This window comes from Anolis carolinensis, chromosome 3 (assembly GCF_035594765.1).
Source record: "Anolis carolinensis isolate JA03-04 chromosome 3, rAnoCar3.1.pri, whole genome shotgun sequence".
In the NCBI taxonomy this organism is placed as follows: domain Eukaryota; kingdom Metazoa; phylum Chordata; class Lepidosauria; order Squamata; family Dactyloidae; genus Anolis; species Anolis carolinensis.
Genome location: NC_085843.1, coordinates 208,009,079 through 208,022,331, shown reverse-complemented (window position 1 = coordinate 208,022,331; position 13,253 = coordinate 208,009,079). Strand labels below are relative to the sequence as shown.

General features: G+C 38.8%; 1 protein-coding gene across 2 annotated transcripts in view; it reads left to right on the top strand.

The window, feature by feature from the left end:
- The first annotated feature begins 1,889 nt into the window (after window positions 1–1,889).
- LOC100563870 (protein FRA10AC1) overlaps window positions 1,890–13,253 on the top strand; it is a 33,659-nt gene continuing 22,295 nt past the window's right edge. The window contains exons 1-5 of one of the 2 annotated variants that reach the window (XM_008115327.3): window positions 1,890–2,044; window positions 6,228–6,304; window positions 9,633–9,722; window positions 9,810–9,855; window positions 13,006–13,082. In XM_008115327.3, coding sequence (XP_008113534.2) covers window positions 2,027–2,044; window positions 6,228–6,304; window positions 9,633–9,722; window positions 9,810–9,855; window positions 13,006–13,082 — 308 coding nt within the window. In that variant the 5' untranslated portion in view covers window positions 1,890–2,026. The remainder of the gene's footprint in view (window positions 2,045–6,227; window positions 6,305–9,632; window positions 9,723–9,809; window positions 9,856–13,005; window positions 13,083–13,253) is intronic. The other variant, XM_008115328.3, reaches the window with a different exon arrangement.

The window sequence follows — 13,253 nt, the reverse complement described above, 5'->3', positions numbered from 1 at the left end:
CTCTTATCCTTCATCTAAAACGGAGTATATTGAATGAGAGTTGTTCAAGATGGGGGAAATTTAGTTCTAAAGCAAAATGTCTTTCTAACTTTAAATCCCATAGGACAGATCTAGGCTAAAATCTGTATTGCTTCTCAAAAATGAAGTTAGTCAAGTGCACTATTTATATTACTGCGACCCTTTATCCTATACAAAGGAAACCCTTACAGAATTTACAGATGATACAAAACTGGGAAGTGTGGCAAACATATTGAAAGATAGGAAGAGGACTCAAAAGGACCCTGGCAAACTAGAAAATTGGATAGAAATTAATAAAATAAAATTGAGGAGAGGTAGATGAAAATTTAGTACTTTAGCTCGTTAGTACTGTGTTGATCATAAATTGAACATCAGCCTGCACCAAGTAAGAGGATTTAATTTTAGATGGAGTTCTGATCAGTGAAGACAGATTTGACATGATTGCACTCTTGTCACAGAGAGGAAGTGCAAGTCTAATGGTTTGAAGTTACTAGAGAGTCAATTTTGATTGAACATTAGAAGGAACTTCTTGACAGTAAAAGCAGTTTGGCTATGGGATTGAGTGCCTGGAGTGGTGGGGCCCCTTTCTCTGGTCATCTTCAAAGACACGCTGGATGGCTACCTGCTGGGGATGACTTAGCTGAACATCCTGCACTGAGAGGGGACTGTTGGATTTGAAGCCCCATGAGCCACCTAACACTAGGATGCTATTAAATGTTTTTGGGAGCCAGTTTTCACTATATCAGCAGCAGAAGAGGGATAGAGGGTTGCAGTCATCTGCCTCAGCATGCATGCAGTGCTTCACTTCTCCGGGATTTCAAAATCTGAAATACCCCAAAACATGGGTAGCTGAGATGGTGATACCTCTGATTTCTGGTGATTCAATGTATACAAACTTTGTCTCATGCACAAAATCATCAAAAGCATTGCATGTAAAATTACCTTCGAGCTATGTGATGATGATGAAGATTACACTATGTAACACAAGTTTTATTCCTGGATTATAAATGTCATTTCCTAATTGGTTCTATTATAAAAATATGGAAAAAAATCATTAAACTGCAAAAACTTCAAGCACTTCAGCACCATTAGTTTTGGAGTTCACAGTTTTCAACAAACTTTACTTTACCTGTATTTTGGAATTTAAGAATCTTAATATTCCAATAGGGAAATGATACTGTTTGTAGCTGGAATACTTGTCCTGTTGTGAAACAGCCTCTGTAAAAAAAATAACACTGTGTAACATGATTTTTGTTTTTGGGTTATAAATGTCATTGGTTCTATCATAAAAACATGGAAAATGTTTGTTTTTGTGGGACATCCTGCAGCACATTTTGCTATAGTTTTTCAATGAATATCTCATTGAGTCTCAATCAATTCAACATAGTTTGTGGCAGCCACAAAAACCAAGTTATCCCAGATTGTTTGGCAGTGCAGACTCATATAATCCAGGTTAAAACAGAAAATCTGGGATCAGATCCTGAGATATAGGGCCTGTCTGAAAGGTCCCTCAGAAGACTATGGCCCCTTCCACACAGCTGAATAAAATCCCACATTATTTGCTTTGAACTGAGAAATATGTCAGTGTGGACTCAGATAACCCAGTTCAAAGCAGATATTCTGGGTTATTCTGCCTTGATATTCTGGGTTATATGGCAGTGTGGAAGGGCCCTATGCAATTATTCTCCTGGGGCCGTATAGGAGGACATTGGTCAAAGAGCAGTGAAAGGAATTTACTGATCCCCTTTACCCTCCTTCAGGGTAAAATGTTCCCCTATTTTGCTGCCTTTCAAAGAAGGAAGACGTGGTGTTTAGCTGATTCTCCAAAAGTCGTTCAGCTCCTGAGAAGGAAGGGCGAGCCTTCACCGGGCCGGAATCTTCAGGTCCCAGCTCGAGTTTCCGACCGGGCACTTTATGGCGAGGGACGCGGTGGAGTCCTGGCCAAAACAGTCCGGGTTTTTCTCCTCAACACTTATCGCGAACCCTTCGTCGCAGAGAACGGCCCGAAATGAAACTCTCCAGCTCTGTAAGTAACTCCGGGCAGAGAGAAAGGACTGGAATATGAATCAGAAGAAGAGAGTAGTTTATTGAGGCCCCTTCCACACAGCTGTATAAAATCCCCATTGAACTGGGATATATGGCAGTGTGGACTCAGATCACCCAGTTCAAAGCAGATGTTGTGGGATTTTCTGCCTTCATATTCAGGGTTATATGGCTGTGTGGAAAGCCCCTGGGTTATCCAGTAAAATAAAATGGCCCTGAAACATAGGAAGGTGGAATACAGTCGTACCTGTCACTCTTCCTCTGTCAAACTTTTTAGCAGCATCGGCATTGGGAGGTGAAGGAGGGCTGGAGAACTTTGCAATGGAATAATGTTTCAACTGTGTGGAAGACACAGCCATCTAACCTAGAATATAAAGGCAGATAATCCACAATATCTGCTTTGAACTGGGTTATCTGAGTCCGCACTGCCATATATTCCAGTTCAATGTGAATTTTATACAGCTGTGTGGAAGGGACCAGAGAAAAGCCCCTTCTACACTGCCGTATAAAATCGAGATTTTTTTGCTTTGAACTGGATTATATGGCAGTGTAGACTCAGGCCCCCTTTACACTGCCATGTCATCCAGATTATCAAAGCAGATAATTCACATTATCTCCTTTGAACTGGATTATATGAACCTATACTGTCATATAATCCAGATTGTCATAGCAGATAATCAGATTATCTGCTTTGAGCTATGTTATATGTTCCTACACTGCCATATAATCCAGATGTTCAAAATAGACAATCTGGGTTTTATATGGCAGCTTAGGGCCCTTCCAGACAGGCCCTATATCCCAGGATCTGATCCCAGGATTTCTGCTTTAAACTAGGTTATATGAGTTCCCACTTCCAGATACTCTGAGATAAAAAGACAACCTTGAATCAGATCCTGGGATCTAGGGGCTGTATGGAAGGGCCTGTTTTTAAGGGGCCTCATATAATCCAGTTCAAAGCAGATAATGTGGATTATCAGTTTTGATAATCTGGATGATATGACAGTGTAGAAGGGACCTGAGAAAGTGTGGGATCCTATTGTAGTTAGTTGTGCCCCCAGGATCCCCGAGTACATCTGCACCATAGAGTTTGACATCTTTTGAACCGCAATTCCTCAATTCTGTGGGCTCCTGGGAGTTGCAGTTTGGTGTGGCACCCTCTTTGGCAGATATGGCTAAGGACTTTGTAAAACTGCAACACCCCCATGATGCCATTGAACTGAGCTGTGGGAATTAAAGAAGTGTCAAACGGCATCAATTCTACAGTGTAGATGCACCCCATTGCTGATCAGTTTTGGACAACATAACAGAAAAAAGTGCAGCAAAAAGTTACCTTACCAGCTTCCCCTGCATGTTAAAAAATAATAATCTGTTGGTTTAGCCACCAACATGGAAATCATAACAAAAGTTGAGACTAGAGAACGAACTTCATCCCTGGAAGCAGCCTTTAAGATCCCTTCTACACTGCCATACAATTCAGATTATCAAAGCAGATTATCTGGATTTTGTATGGCAGTGTAGGGCCCCTTCTACACAGCTGTAATAGATCCAGATTATCTGCTTTGAACTGGATTATCTGGCAGTGTAGACTAGTATCAAATTCAAAGCGGATACTGTGGGATTTCCTGCCTTGATATTTTGGGATATATGGCAGTGTAGAAGGGGCCTAAGTGGTCTTTGCAAAATGCCAAATGTTTTGGGTTATTTATTGAAAGGTTTCTTGGCTTTATTGCTTTAATTTCTCAGATACTTATTATTTGTTTTGGATTGCTTGAATGTTTTACTGTACTTTAAGTGTAATAAAAAGGAGCCATCTCCTCCTCTAAGTAGAGTGACGAAAGGCAAGAGCTTTCAGGTCTGTCTCAGGAAAACCTAATAGAAGTTTCAGCTCCTTCTACTCTCTCCTCTGTGGTCTAACTTCTGGCCTTTTTGAATGTCTGGATTGGGAAATGGTGGCAGTGGCCAGGGACAGTGGGGCTCCCCAGGCAGCACTGGTGCTTTCCCCTCTGCACAGAACCTATCCATGAGTCATATCAAAATGCATAATTTTGACTCAAAACCTGCCCTCAACTTATACATGAGGTTGACTTATACATGAGTATATACTGTAAATCTGATAAGAGTAGTAGTTTATCGAAATATGGTGGGCAAATTGTCCTTATTCTTACCCACTTTTTGCCCACCCATGTGCAAACAATGATATCATAGTGATTAAGCTATAGCCTTCCTTTATCAGATATGACAGGGGTCAATTTTCAGATTTAAAAATGACTTGTGATTATGTTTCTACTCCCCTTTAATCTGGTCCTGGTTTTGTTACAAAGTGTGTATTATGTCTGTCTTAAATTACTGCTGAAAAAACATGTAATCACTGTTAAAACCTGTGTAAACTGCAGTTTTCATCAGCAGCTCCATGAGAAAAGTACAACGAAACAGGGTGTTCTTAGAGATTGGAAAATGTTCTGGGCAGAAAGATGCACCTTTAGGAGATTGACTCTAGCCGAAGATCGCTGAGAAATAGGAAGGGCTGTGTGTCTCCATCATAAGAAGGCTTATTATTCTGGCGGTCTATATTTTTCATATGGAATAATCATAACATTTCTGTTATTGTTCACAAGTATATTAGAATCCCATTTACAACCAGAAGCCTGCAATAAAAGTTGAAGGAAAATACACACTGATCACCACCATTTGATTTTCCTGTGTCATTTTCTGAATTGGATGTGTAGCTTATATATTAGCCTGTGGTTGGCTCTACACTGCCATATAATATAGTTTGAACTGCATTATATGGTCAGTGTAAATCCATATAATGCAGTTAATGCAGAGTCAAAAAGCATTATGTGACACAGTCGATCCAGCCTATGCTATGTAGTTGAGGGAAAGATTTATTCAGTTTTGATTAACAAACTGAGTGGAGGCCAGGGTGCATGTTCATGTTAAAGAAAAAAAATATGCAGGAAAGTTTTAAAAAAGAATTCTCTGGATGTATGTTGCTTAACAACGTCCGCTTTCCTTGTGAATATAGAACTATAACACATCTTATTATGTCTTCTGCTCCTAGTAAGAGAGGGAAGAATGTGTTGCAGTGGAACTGTGTTTGCCTGTGTAAAAAGAAGAAATGGAAACCTCCCACAGATATATAAACCTATAAACGTCAGGAGAGAATGCTTCTGGAACATGGCCATACAGCCCGGAAAACTCACAGCAACCAAAGCTGTTATCAGTAACCCAATTGTTATCAGTAACAGCAACCCAATGATTACGGCCATGAAAGCCTTCGACAACAAAATGGAAATAGATTGTATATTCTAGGGTTAGAATAAGAAAACAACTGGGAGCTTTTCAGTCAGTATAGATGTGCCCCTAAATGGACTAAAAGTAGAATATCATTATTGTACTTGAAGGCTTTCATTAAACAGGTATGACCTGGACAAGGAACATTTGTTCATAGAAAGAACATCGATGGGATGAAGAAATCAGTGATGGACTGTGTGATAAAATGTTTCTCAATCAAATGAATATATCTACAGATAGAAAGTATCCAGGACAATAAAGTTTGTTCGTTACTACAAGATTTTCCACTGACCAAAATTTGATTTTTGTGCAGTGTGTCTTTGCAACCTCTTGTGAGTGACAGGGAAATGTGCAAAAGAATATAATCACTATTAGCACTCTCATGTTTCATCTTATGCTCAGCTGTCCTGGGAATTTATTGGAAAAGACGGAAGGAGATAAAGTAGCCCTCTGTCTGTTCTCTATAAGGAAGAAGGATATACAAAGAGGCATGCCTATTAGTACTGTACACTTTCAGTGTATTTCACCAATATTTTCTCACTGAAGAACACTGAATTAACTGGTGTATATGACTCTGTATATACTCCTACCCCAGTACTGTGATTATTGATTGGAGATCATTGCATGCCCTCTTCCTTTATGGGAAGCCACATGCAGAATTCTGAACACCATACTCCAGCATTTGTGTATGAAGCCATTACACCAAATTCTCTGTAGTTTAGCTCTGCTAACAAAACATATTTTTCACTTCTTAAATGTATCAAATGAGGACTTTGGAAATAGATTGAGTGGGGAACTGTGACAGTGAGCTTTAAAGGTGTTTTTTAATAATGCTCAAATGTATTGGATTCTAAATATACTTTTTTCCCCAGATCCTTGGACATGGTGGCTATGACTCTGATTTCAGTGATGAGGAAACAGGAGAGAAAGCTAACAAACAGAAAAATAGGTAAACACGTTGTGCAAGCGAGATCATAAAGTTTGTCTCATGTGTGCCTCTGTTCTCCCTCTATCCTGACAAAAATTGCTGTCTCCCAAGGAGTTGTTGGAGAGAGAGAGAAAGAAAAAGGGAGCTGCTGTCCATTTAGTGGCTGCATGCCATCTCATTTCTTGCTGTTTTGTGTTCCATCTCTCCAAGAAGTCTATAGAGGGTTGGCTGGCATCCCTGCTTGACTCCTCTTCTGGCACAGGATTCATCAAGAGTAGCCAAGGCCAGGTGGAAGCTGGCTGTGTTGTTGGATGAAGACACTTGCTAGAAGGAAATAATATGCTGATGCTGTTAGATTGTTATTTCTAACTGACCCTGCTTTCTGCCGTTAAATATGTCCTTCTATCCACATTTGTTTATTATGCATTTATATTTATTTAAATAACACTATGTAACACAATTTTTGTTTTTGGTTTATAAATGTCATTTCCCAATTGGCTCCATCATAAAAACATGGGGAAAAAAGTTTATTAAACTGCAAAAACTTTGTTTTTGCAGGACATCCTACAGCTCATGTTGCTCTTCAATGAATATCTCATTGAGTCTCAACCAATTCAACATAGTTTGTGGCAGCCACAAAAAAATTTCTGCACCATTAAACAGTAAATAAAGCTTTCAAACCAGGAACAGATTTTTTTTTCAAATTTTGTTTGCATAGTGTAATGTTTTACATACCTCTTGTTTGCTGAAGACAGCATGTGTGTTGTGTATTACACTCAAGTCATCTATCAATTTGTGATCCCATGAATTCCATGGGGTTTTCTTAAATGAGGAATACTTGAAGGTATTTTGCCAATTCCTTCCTTTGAAATGTAGTCAACACAGGGCTTTGTAAACTTTTCCCATGACCCCAGATATATACTCACATTTCTTTAATTGTAGAATGTTACTGATTGTAAAATGCACCCTAATTTCGGTGCCACCAAAAGAAATACGTAATATACACTTGTGATTCTAATAAGCACTTCCATTTTTAGAGATTTTTATATAGGAAATAAGTGTTTCTTAGAATTGAAGAAATATAGTGGATGTATAAAACAGATATAAAAATAACATTTACTGATAATAAATCAGTATTTGCAAGGCTTGCCAAACAGACTGGTTTCATTTTTTGTATAGTTGAAGCATTTTCTGCAGAGTCTATTGGAAACATGCACATCGTTGCTGACCGATTTGTGTAAATAGGTGACAGTCGAAAACTTTAGTGTTGCCAAATTTTTCAGCTAAAGGGATCCCGTTTGAGGGCATCCCATTAAAAAGCAATGGCCTCACACATAGTATTGTTGTTCTCCCATCCACTTACCAATTGGGGCTGACCATGCTAATCTTCCAATATCAGAGGGGATATAGTGAAGGTAGCATACAGTAACCAAAAAAAAAAAAAGCCCCAAATAACAATACATATACATGCAGATAAAATTGTATCAATACAGTCTGCAAGAATGCTTGGGCATCTTCCAGCTATTTATCATAAGAACTGTGAAGTGAACTAAAGAAATAGCTTTCAGGGTGTCTATGAGTGTTTGTCCCAAAAGTTCACTTTCCTGAATTTCTCAAAGTGTCAATTCTAGCATAACATTTTTGACTATACTGGACTGACCCCGCTGTAGTGAACATCACATAGGGTATTTCTGGTATTCAAATGTTTTGGAGAAGCAAGATCATGCAATTTTGGGAGAAATGTAGAGACAACTAAACAGGGATCCAGCCACAAACTTCTAGTCAAATTGTCATGTATTTTAATTTATTTTAATTTATAAGCTGCCTTGAATCCCAGTTTAAAGGCAGGGTATAAATAAAGCTCAACATTGTCATATAGAGGAGGAGAGAGATAAAAGATGAGATAAGAAACATTACAATTTTATTAAAAACTAGCTTGGGGACCCAGCAGTGCCTGGTTATCAGAAGAAGGCATTGTTTTCGGATGTTAGGTAATATCACTGAAGTTTGTTCCAGATCCGTTGTTGACTGGGTTTAGTGCTGTCTGGATAAGGGAGAACTACAACTCCCAGATTCTCACGGCAATCACTCCCAAACCCTGCTAGTATTCACAATTGGCCATGTCGGGTCTGTGTGCCAAGTTTGGTCCAGATCTGACATTAGCTGGGTTCAGTGCGTTCTGGATGCAGGTGAACTATAACTCCCAAAATCAAGGTCCATTCCCATGAACCCTTGCAGTATGTTCATTTGGTCATGGGGCTTCTCTGTGCCAAGTTTGGTCCCAGTCCATTGTTGGTGGGGGTCACAGTATCAGTAAGGTACTGCAAGTCCCATTATCCATGTCAAGTTTGGTCCAGATCCATCGTTGGTTGTATTACCAGTGTTCTCTGAAAGTCAAGTAGAACTCTTGTAAATCATGATGAATTCTGCCCAAACCTGTTGTTCAGTTGCTGATTAATTCCTCTGTTAACTGTGTGCCATAGGAAAGGGTAGGAAAGGGTTAAAGTAGAGGCAGTGGGCAGGGTCATGCAAATTAAGGAACCCTGGGAGGTCCATTCTGGAGGAGAAACAGAACATCTAGGATGAAATTGTCCCTGCATGAAAGTAATCACTTTGGTGTGGGGGACAAAATGGTATTTGTGGAAGACACTGGCAGGATTTGGGCTACATGTTCATGGCGCTCACTATAACTTGCATGTCAGTGGAGGGAGGGCCATGGGTGTCTCCTGCTGAGTGGTAACTATAGCAGTTTGTGGAAGCGGAAGGCTATTTGTGAAAGTGAACATCTCCTCCACATACACACATACACATTTTTCATTTTTATTATGTGTATAGATATATAGATATTTCACTCAACATTGTAATGAATATACACTTGCTATAGTGCTCAGCACGATCTCAATATGAGGAAGTCTAATTTGAACATAACTCTACTTAGCAAAATGCAAGTGAATCACATTGTTTGCTTCATTCATTGGGATACCTGTTTCTATGGTTTCTGTCATTCAGTGCTGCTGATTTTCAAGGTATGGTTAATGAGCAAATAGATTACATTTGATTCCCAGTAATATCCCTTAGCCAAATGGTTGTTATGCAAATTGTGTCCAGTGTACTGAATCAAACAACCCCCTGTATACGTGAAGCACCAGGACCCAATTTGATCAATAAGGTGTTCAGTTAATTTCCCGGTTGCTGGTTGAGAAGAAAGAGAAGAATACAAAGGAACCGACAATACGTGATGGCTGATTTGTACTTAAAAAAATGTTCAAGGGACATTTAGTGTATTTCTAGTAATTTACGTTTTGTATTTTACGTTATTGCTTTTATCTCTTTCATTGTAAATGTCAAGAAATGAAGATGCATTACTCAAAAAGCCCTTCCAGAAGGAAAAGCAGAGCCAGGTGGCTCACAGACAAGTGGCGACAGATGAATGGAACAGGTACTTTGTTGTACTTAGAGCATTTTTTCAGAGCAGAATTAAACACATGGCATGCAGTCTGGACTAATGTTTTCTTTATTTCTCTAGGGAAGAAGCAAGAAATCAAAGATTTCATTTCATAGCAATGGATGCTGTATCCTTTAAATATAGATTGTGTCATTTTATAAAATATATAAGCCGTCCGCTTTATTTTGATCTTGGTTTTTTTTTTTTTTTTTTGCCAAAAAACATTTTTATTGGGAAGATTTATTTACTTATCTCTATATATAAAAGCCACAGTATTTATTTATGTTTGTTGGTTTGTCTGTTTGGATTACAAAGGCTCTTATGTGTCTTTTATGAATCTAGACCAGGGATTCCCAAACTAAGGCCCAGGGGCCGGATACAGCCCTCCAAGGTCATTTATCTGGCCCCTGCCCTCAGTTTTAGACTTAGGCTTGCCTAAGTCTGAAATGACTTGAAGGCACATAGCAACAACAACAATCCTAATTAATTTGACTATCTCATCAGCAAGAAGCAGGCCCACACTTCCCATTGATATCCTGGTAGGTTTATGTTGGTTAAAAATTTCTTATTTTTAAATATTGTATTGTTCTTTCATTATTATTTTTTAAGACATGTGCAGTGTGCATAGGAATTTGTTCAGTTTTTTTTCAAACTATAGTCCGGGTCCCAACACTCTCAGGGACCATGGACCAGCCCTCTGCTTTAAAAGTTTGAGGACCCCTGATCTAGACCAAACATGGCCCACATACCTTTCGTTATTGCAGGGTTTCGATTACAAAATCTACCCCTTTTTTGGGGTACAAAATGGCAGTATATAGAAAGGACTAGCTATTCTATGTATGTATGTAGAGCTCAGATGCAACCACAAGAGGGTAGTGTATAGAAAAAAAAAGGACAAGCTACTTTTAGACAAAAAGTCTACAACACAGCCTTGAAGACCACAGAATTTAATAAAGATTTTGGAAGGTGTGTTTGTTTGCATGCATACAAGCCCCTTGTTATGCCAGCTCGCCTGGCTGCCAGTCTGCTACCAAGCACAATTCAAAGTGCTGGCTTTAGCCTATAAAGCCCTAACCGGTTCTGGCCCAGCTTACCTGTCCGAATGTATCTCCCACTATGACCCACCTTGGAAGTTAAGATCATCAGGGAAGGCCCTGCTCTTGGTTCCACCACCTTTGCAAGCATGGTTGGTGGAGATGACGGACAGGGCCTTCTCAGTGGTGGCCCTGTGTCTATGGAACTCTCTCCCTAATAAAATCAGGTCAGCCCCCTCCCTCCTGTCTTTCAGGAAAAAAACCTAAAACGTGGCTGTGGGACCAAGCATTCAACTAATAAACAGTGCAATAATAATAATGGATTAATGGAATTGACAATTGAATAGGCCTTGGACTATGACCTGGATTGTGTGATTTTAATTAATGTTTATTTGTATGGTTTTAATTGTATCTATTTTATATTCATATGTATCGGCATTGAATTGCTGCCTGCTGTAAGACTGCCCTGACTCCCCTTTTTAGGGTGAGAAGGGCAGAATACAAATATGTGAAATAATAATAATCATGACAATAATAATAATAATAATATGCCCTGCTGTGAGCCTGAGAGACTGTGACTTCCAAGAAAGTGCCGGAAGAAGGAAAATAAACAAAAGCGGGAAAGGTATGAGTGGAGGGGAAGGAAGGGAAGAGAGGAAAGAAGGAAGAAAAGAAAGAAAGAAGAAGGAAGGAAGGGAGAGGAGGGGGGCAGGGAAAAGGGAGATACCAGATGAATGAAGCCATTTTATGCAAATTGTATGCAAATTGAGGACTTGGGGGGAGAGAGTGCTGGCCTTGTCTTGGGGAATGTCTGGTTGCCTGCAAAATGTGCAGTCATCGGGAGTGAATGATGTTTCCAGAGGCGAGTATAAATGTTGGTTGTTCCACTGGGTATCGGTTTAGAGGTAGGTAAAGCCCCCTATCAGTTTGACTCCCAAAATATTGAAGAACAAACTTGCATTTACCCAAAATAGGTAGGAACTGTCATATCTGAAAAGTAGCATATAAAGCTGACTGGCCTTAATGGATTAGTGGTTTGACTTCAATGATATAGTTTTATCCTAGTTTCCTTCTTCCTTTCTCCTAGTGTTCTTTTCAAGTCTCACAAACCCAAACATGATAATAAAAGTGGGTGGCTGGGTGGGATTCCTTTTATCTGTCATTCTAAATGAAGCACAGACATCTGTGAAATACCATGAAACCAGATTAGTCTTAATATTTTTTCATGTAAATTGTTTCTGGGAAATTGTTTTCAAGCACAGGCAGCAGAGAGAGAGAGGGGAGAAGAGGGTGTGTGTGTTATTTAGATTTAAAGCTGTTCCAAGTGTTAGGTTTCTGAATTTAAATCACTATGATTTTACTCTGTTTTCTTTTTAGATGTATTCTCAGAATACCTAGACTTTGCATATGGTTTCATTTTTGTTAAGATCCTTTGTTTACAAAATATGTTTTGAATTATATTTCATAATGCAGAGGCGGGAGTGACAGCTTTCCAGATATCTGGTTCTTTGGAGGGAATAAGAAGAGATATCTACATAGCTAGTTGTTCAAGTGAACTTAAATTATCAGTAGGTTTTGTGTGCGTAGGAAGGTTTCCAAAGATAAACTGTTCTAGCATGTTAGTGACATCCACTGGGAAGTGGCCAAAGGCCAGTTTGGGTATGAAAGGGATTAATAGGACTTGTAAGTTAAATCTGTAATTGGAGTTGCAATACCTTTTTAAATGTGGTTTAATCATGGGAAAAAGCTCCCCCCCCCCCGCCTTTACTTTTCATTCCTAAATACTTCCTCCTTTTATATTCTGATCCAGTATTAACACCTCTTAAATTCTAATTGTGGTTTAGCAATTAAAAGCAGGCTTCAAATCCTAAATTTCTGTATTTGTTGAAATTGAAAAAGGAGACAAGGCAGGTTCCCAGCCTTGGACCTGGATTTTCCTGTTCTTATTGTGTGAGCCTTGATTAAAGTAAAGAAACCAAGGTGTACTATGCACTTAATAGCTGTATCCAACCGTTAATCCAAATGCAAAATTTACATGCTCACATACTCCGCATAATTTTCTTTGCTATCAGGTTCACTTAAACTTTATTGTCAATAAGTGCAGCATTCGATTCTGTCTCTTAGTAGTTTGTCATATTGTAGAACTTTTTTGTTTTGTTTCATACCAGCAATTTGCTGGTAAGAGAAATTTTTATAAAGCAACAGCTGATAATTTCTGAAATTGAATTCCTTAATTCTGTCAGTATGCAAGGCATAAGAAATTGGTGAATGACTATATTTTATACTATGGTGGTAAAAAAGAAGACTTCAAACGTTCAGGGTGAGTACAGAATAACCGCAGAAGTCTTTTATTTAGATGTTATATTTTATTTAGATTTTATGTCACTATATAATTCTTGTCTGATTCTGTTTGACTATATTGGTTTAGGTTATTGATGTTATACTCAATTCACTGATATTAGGTTTAATTTGATGTTAGGTTTTTAACACT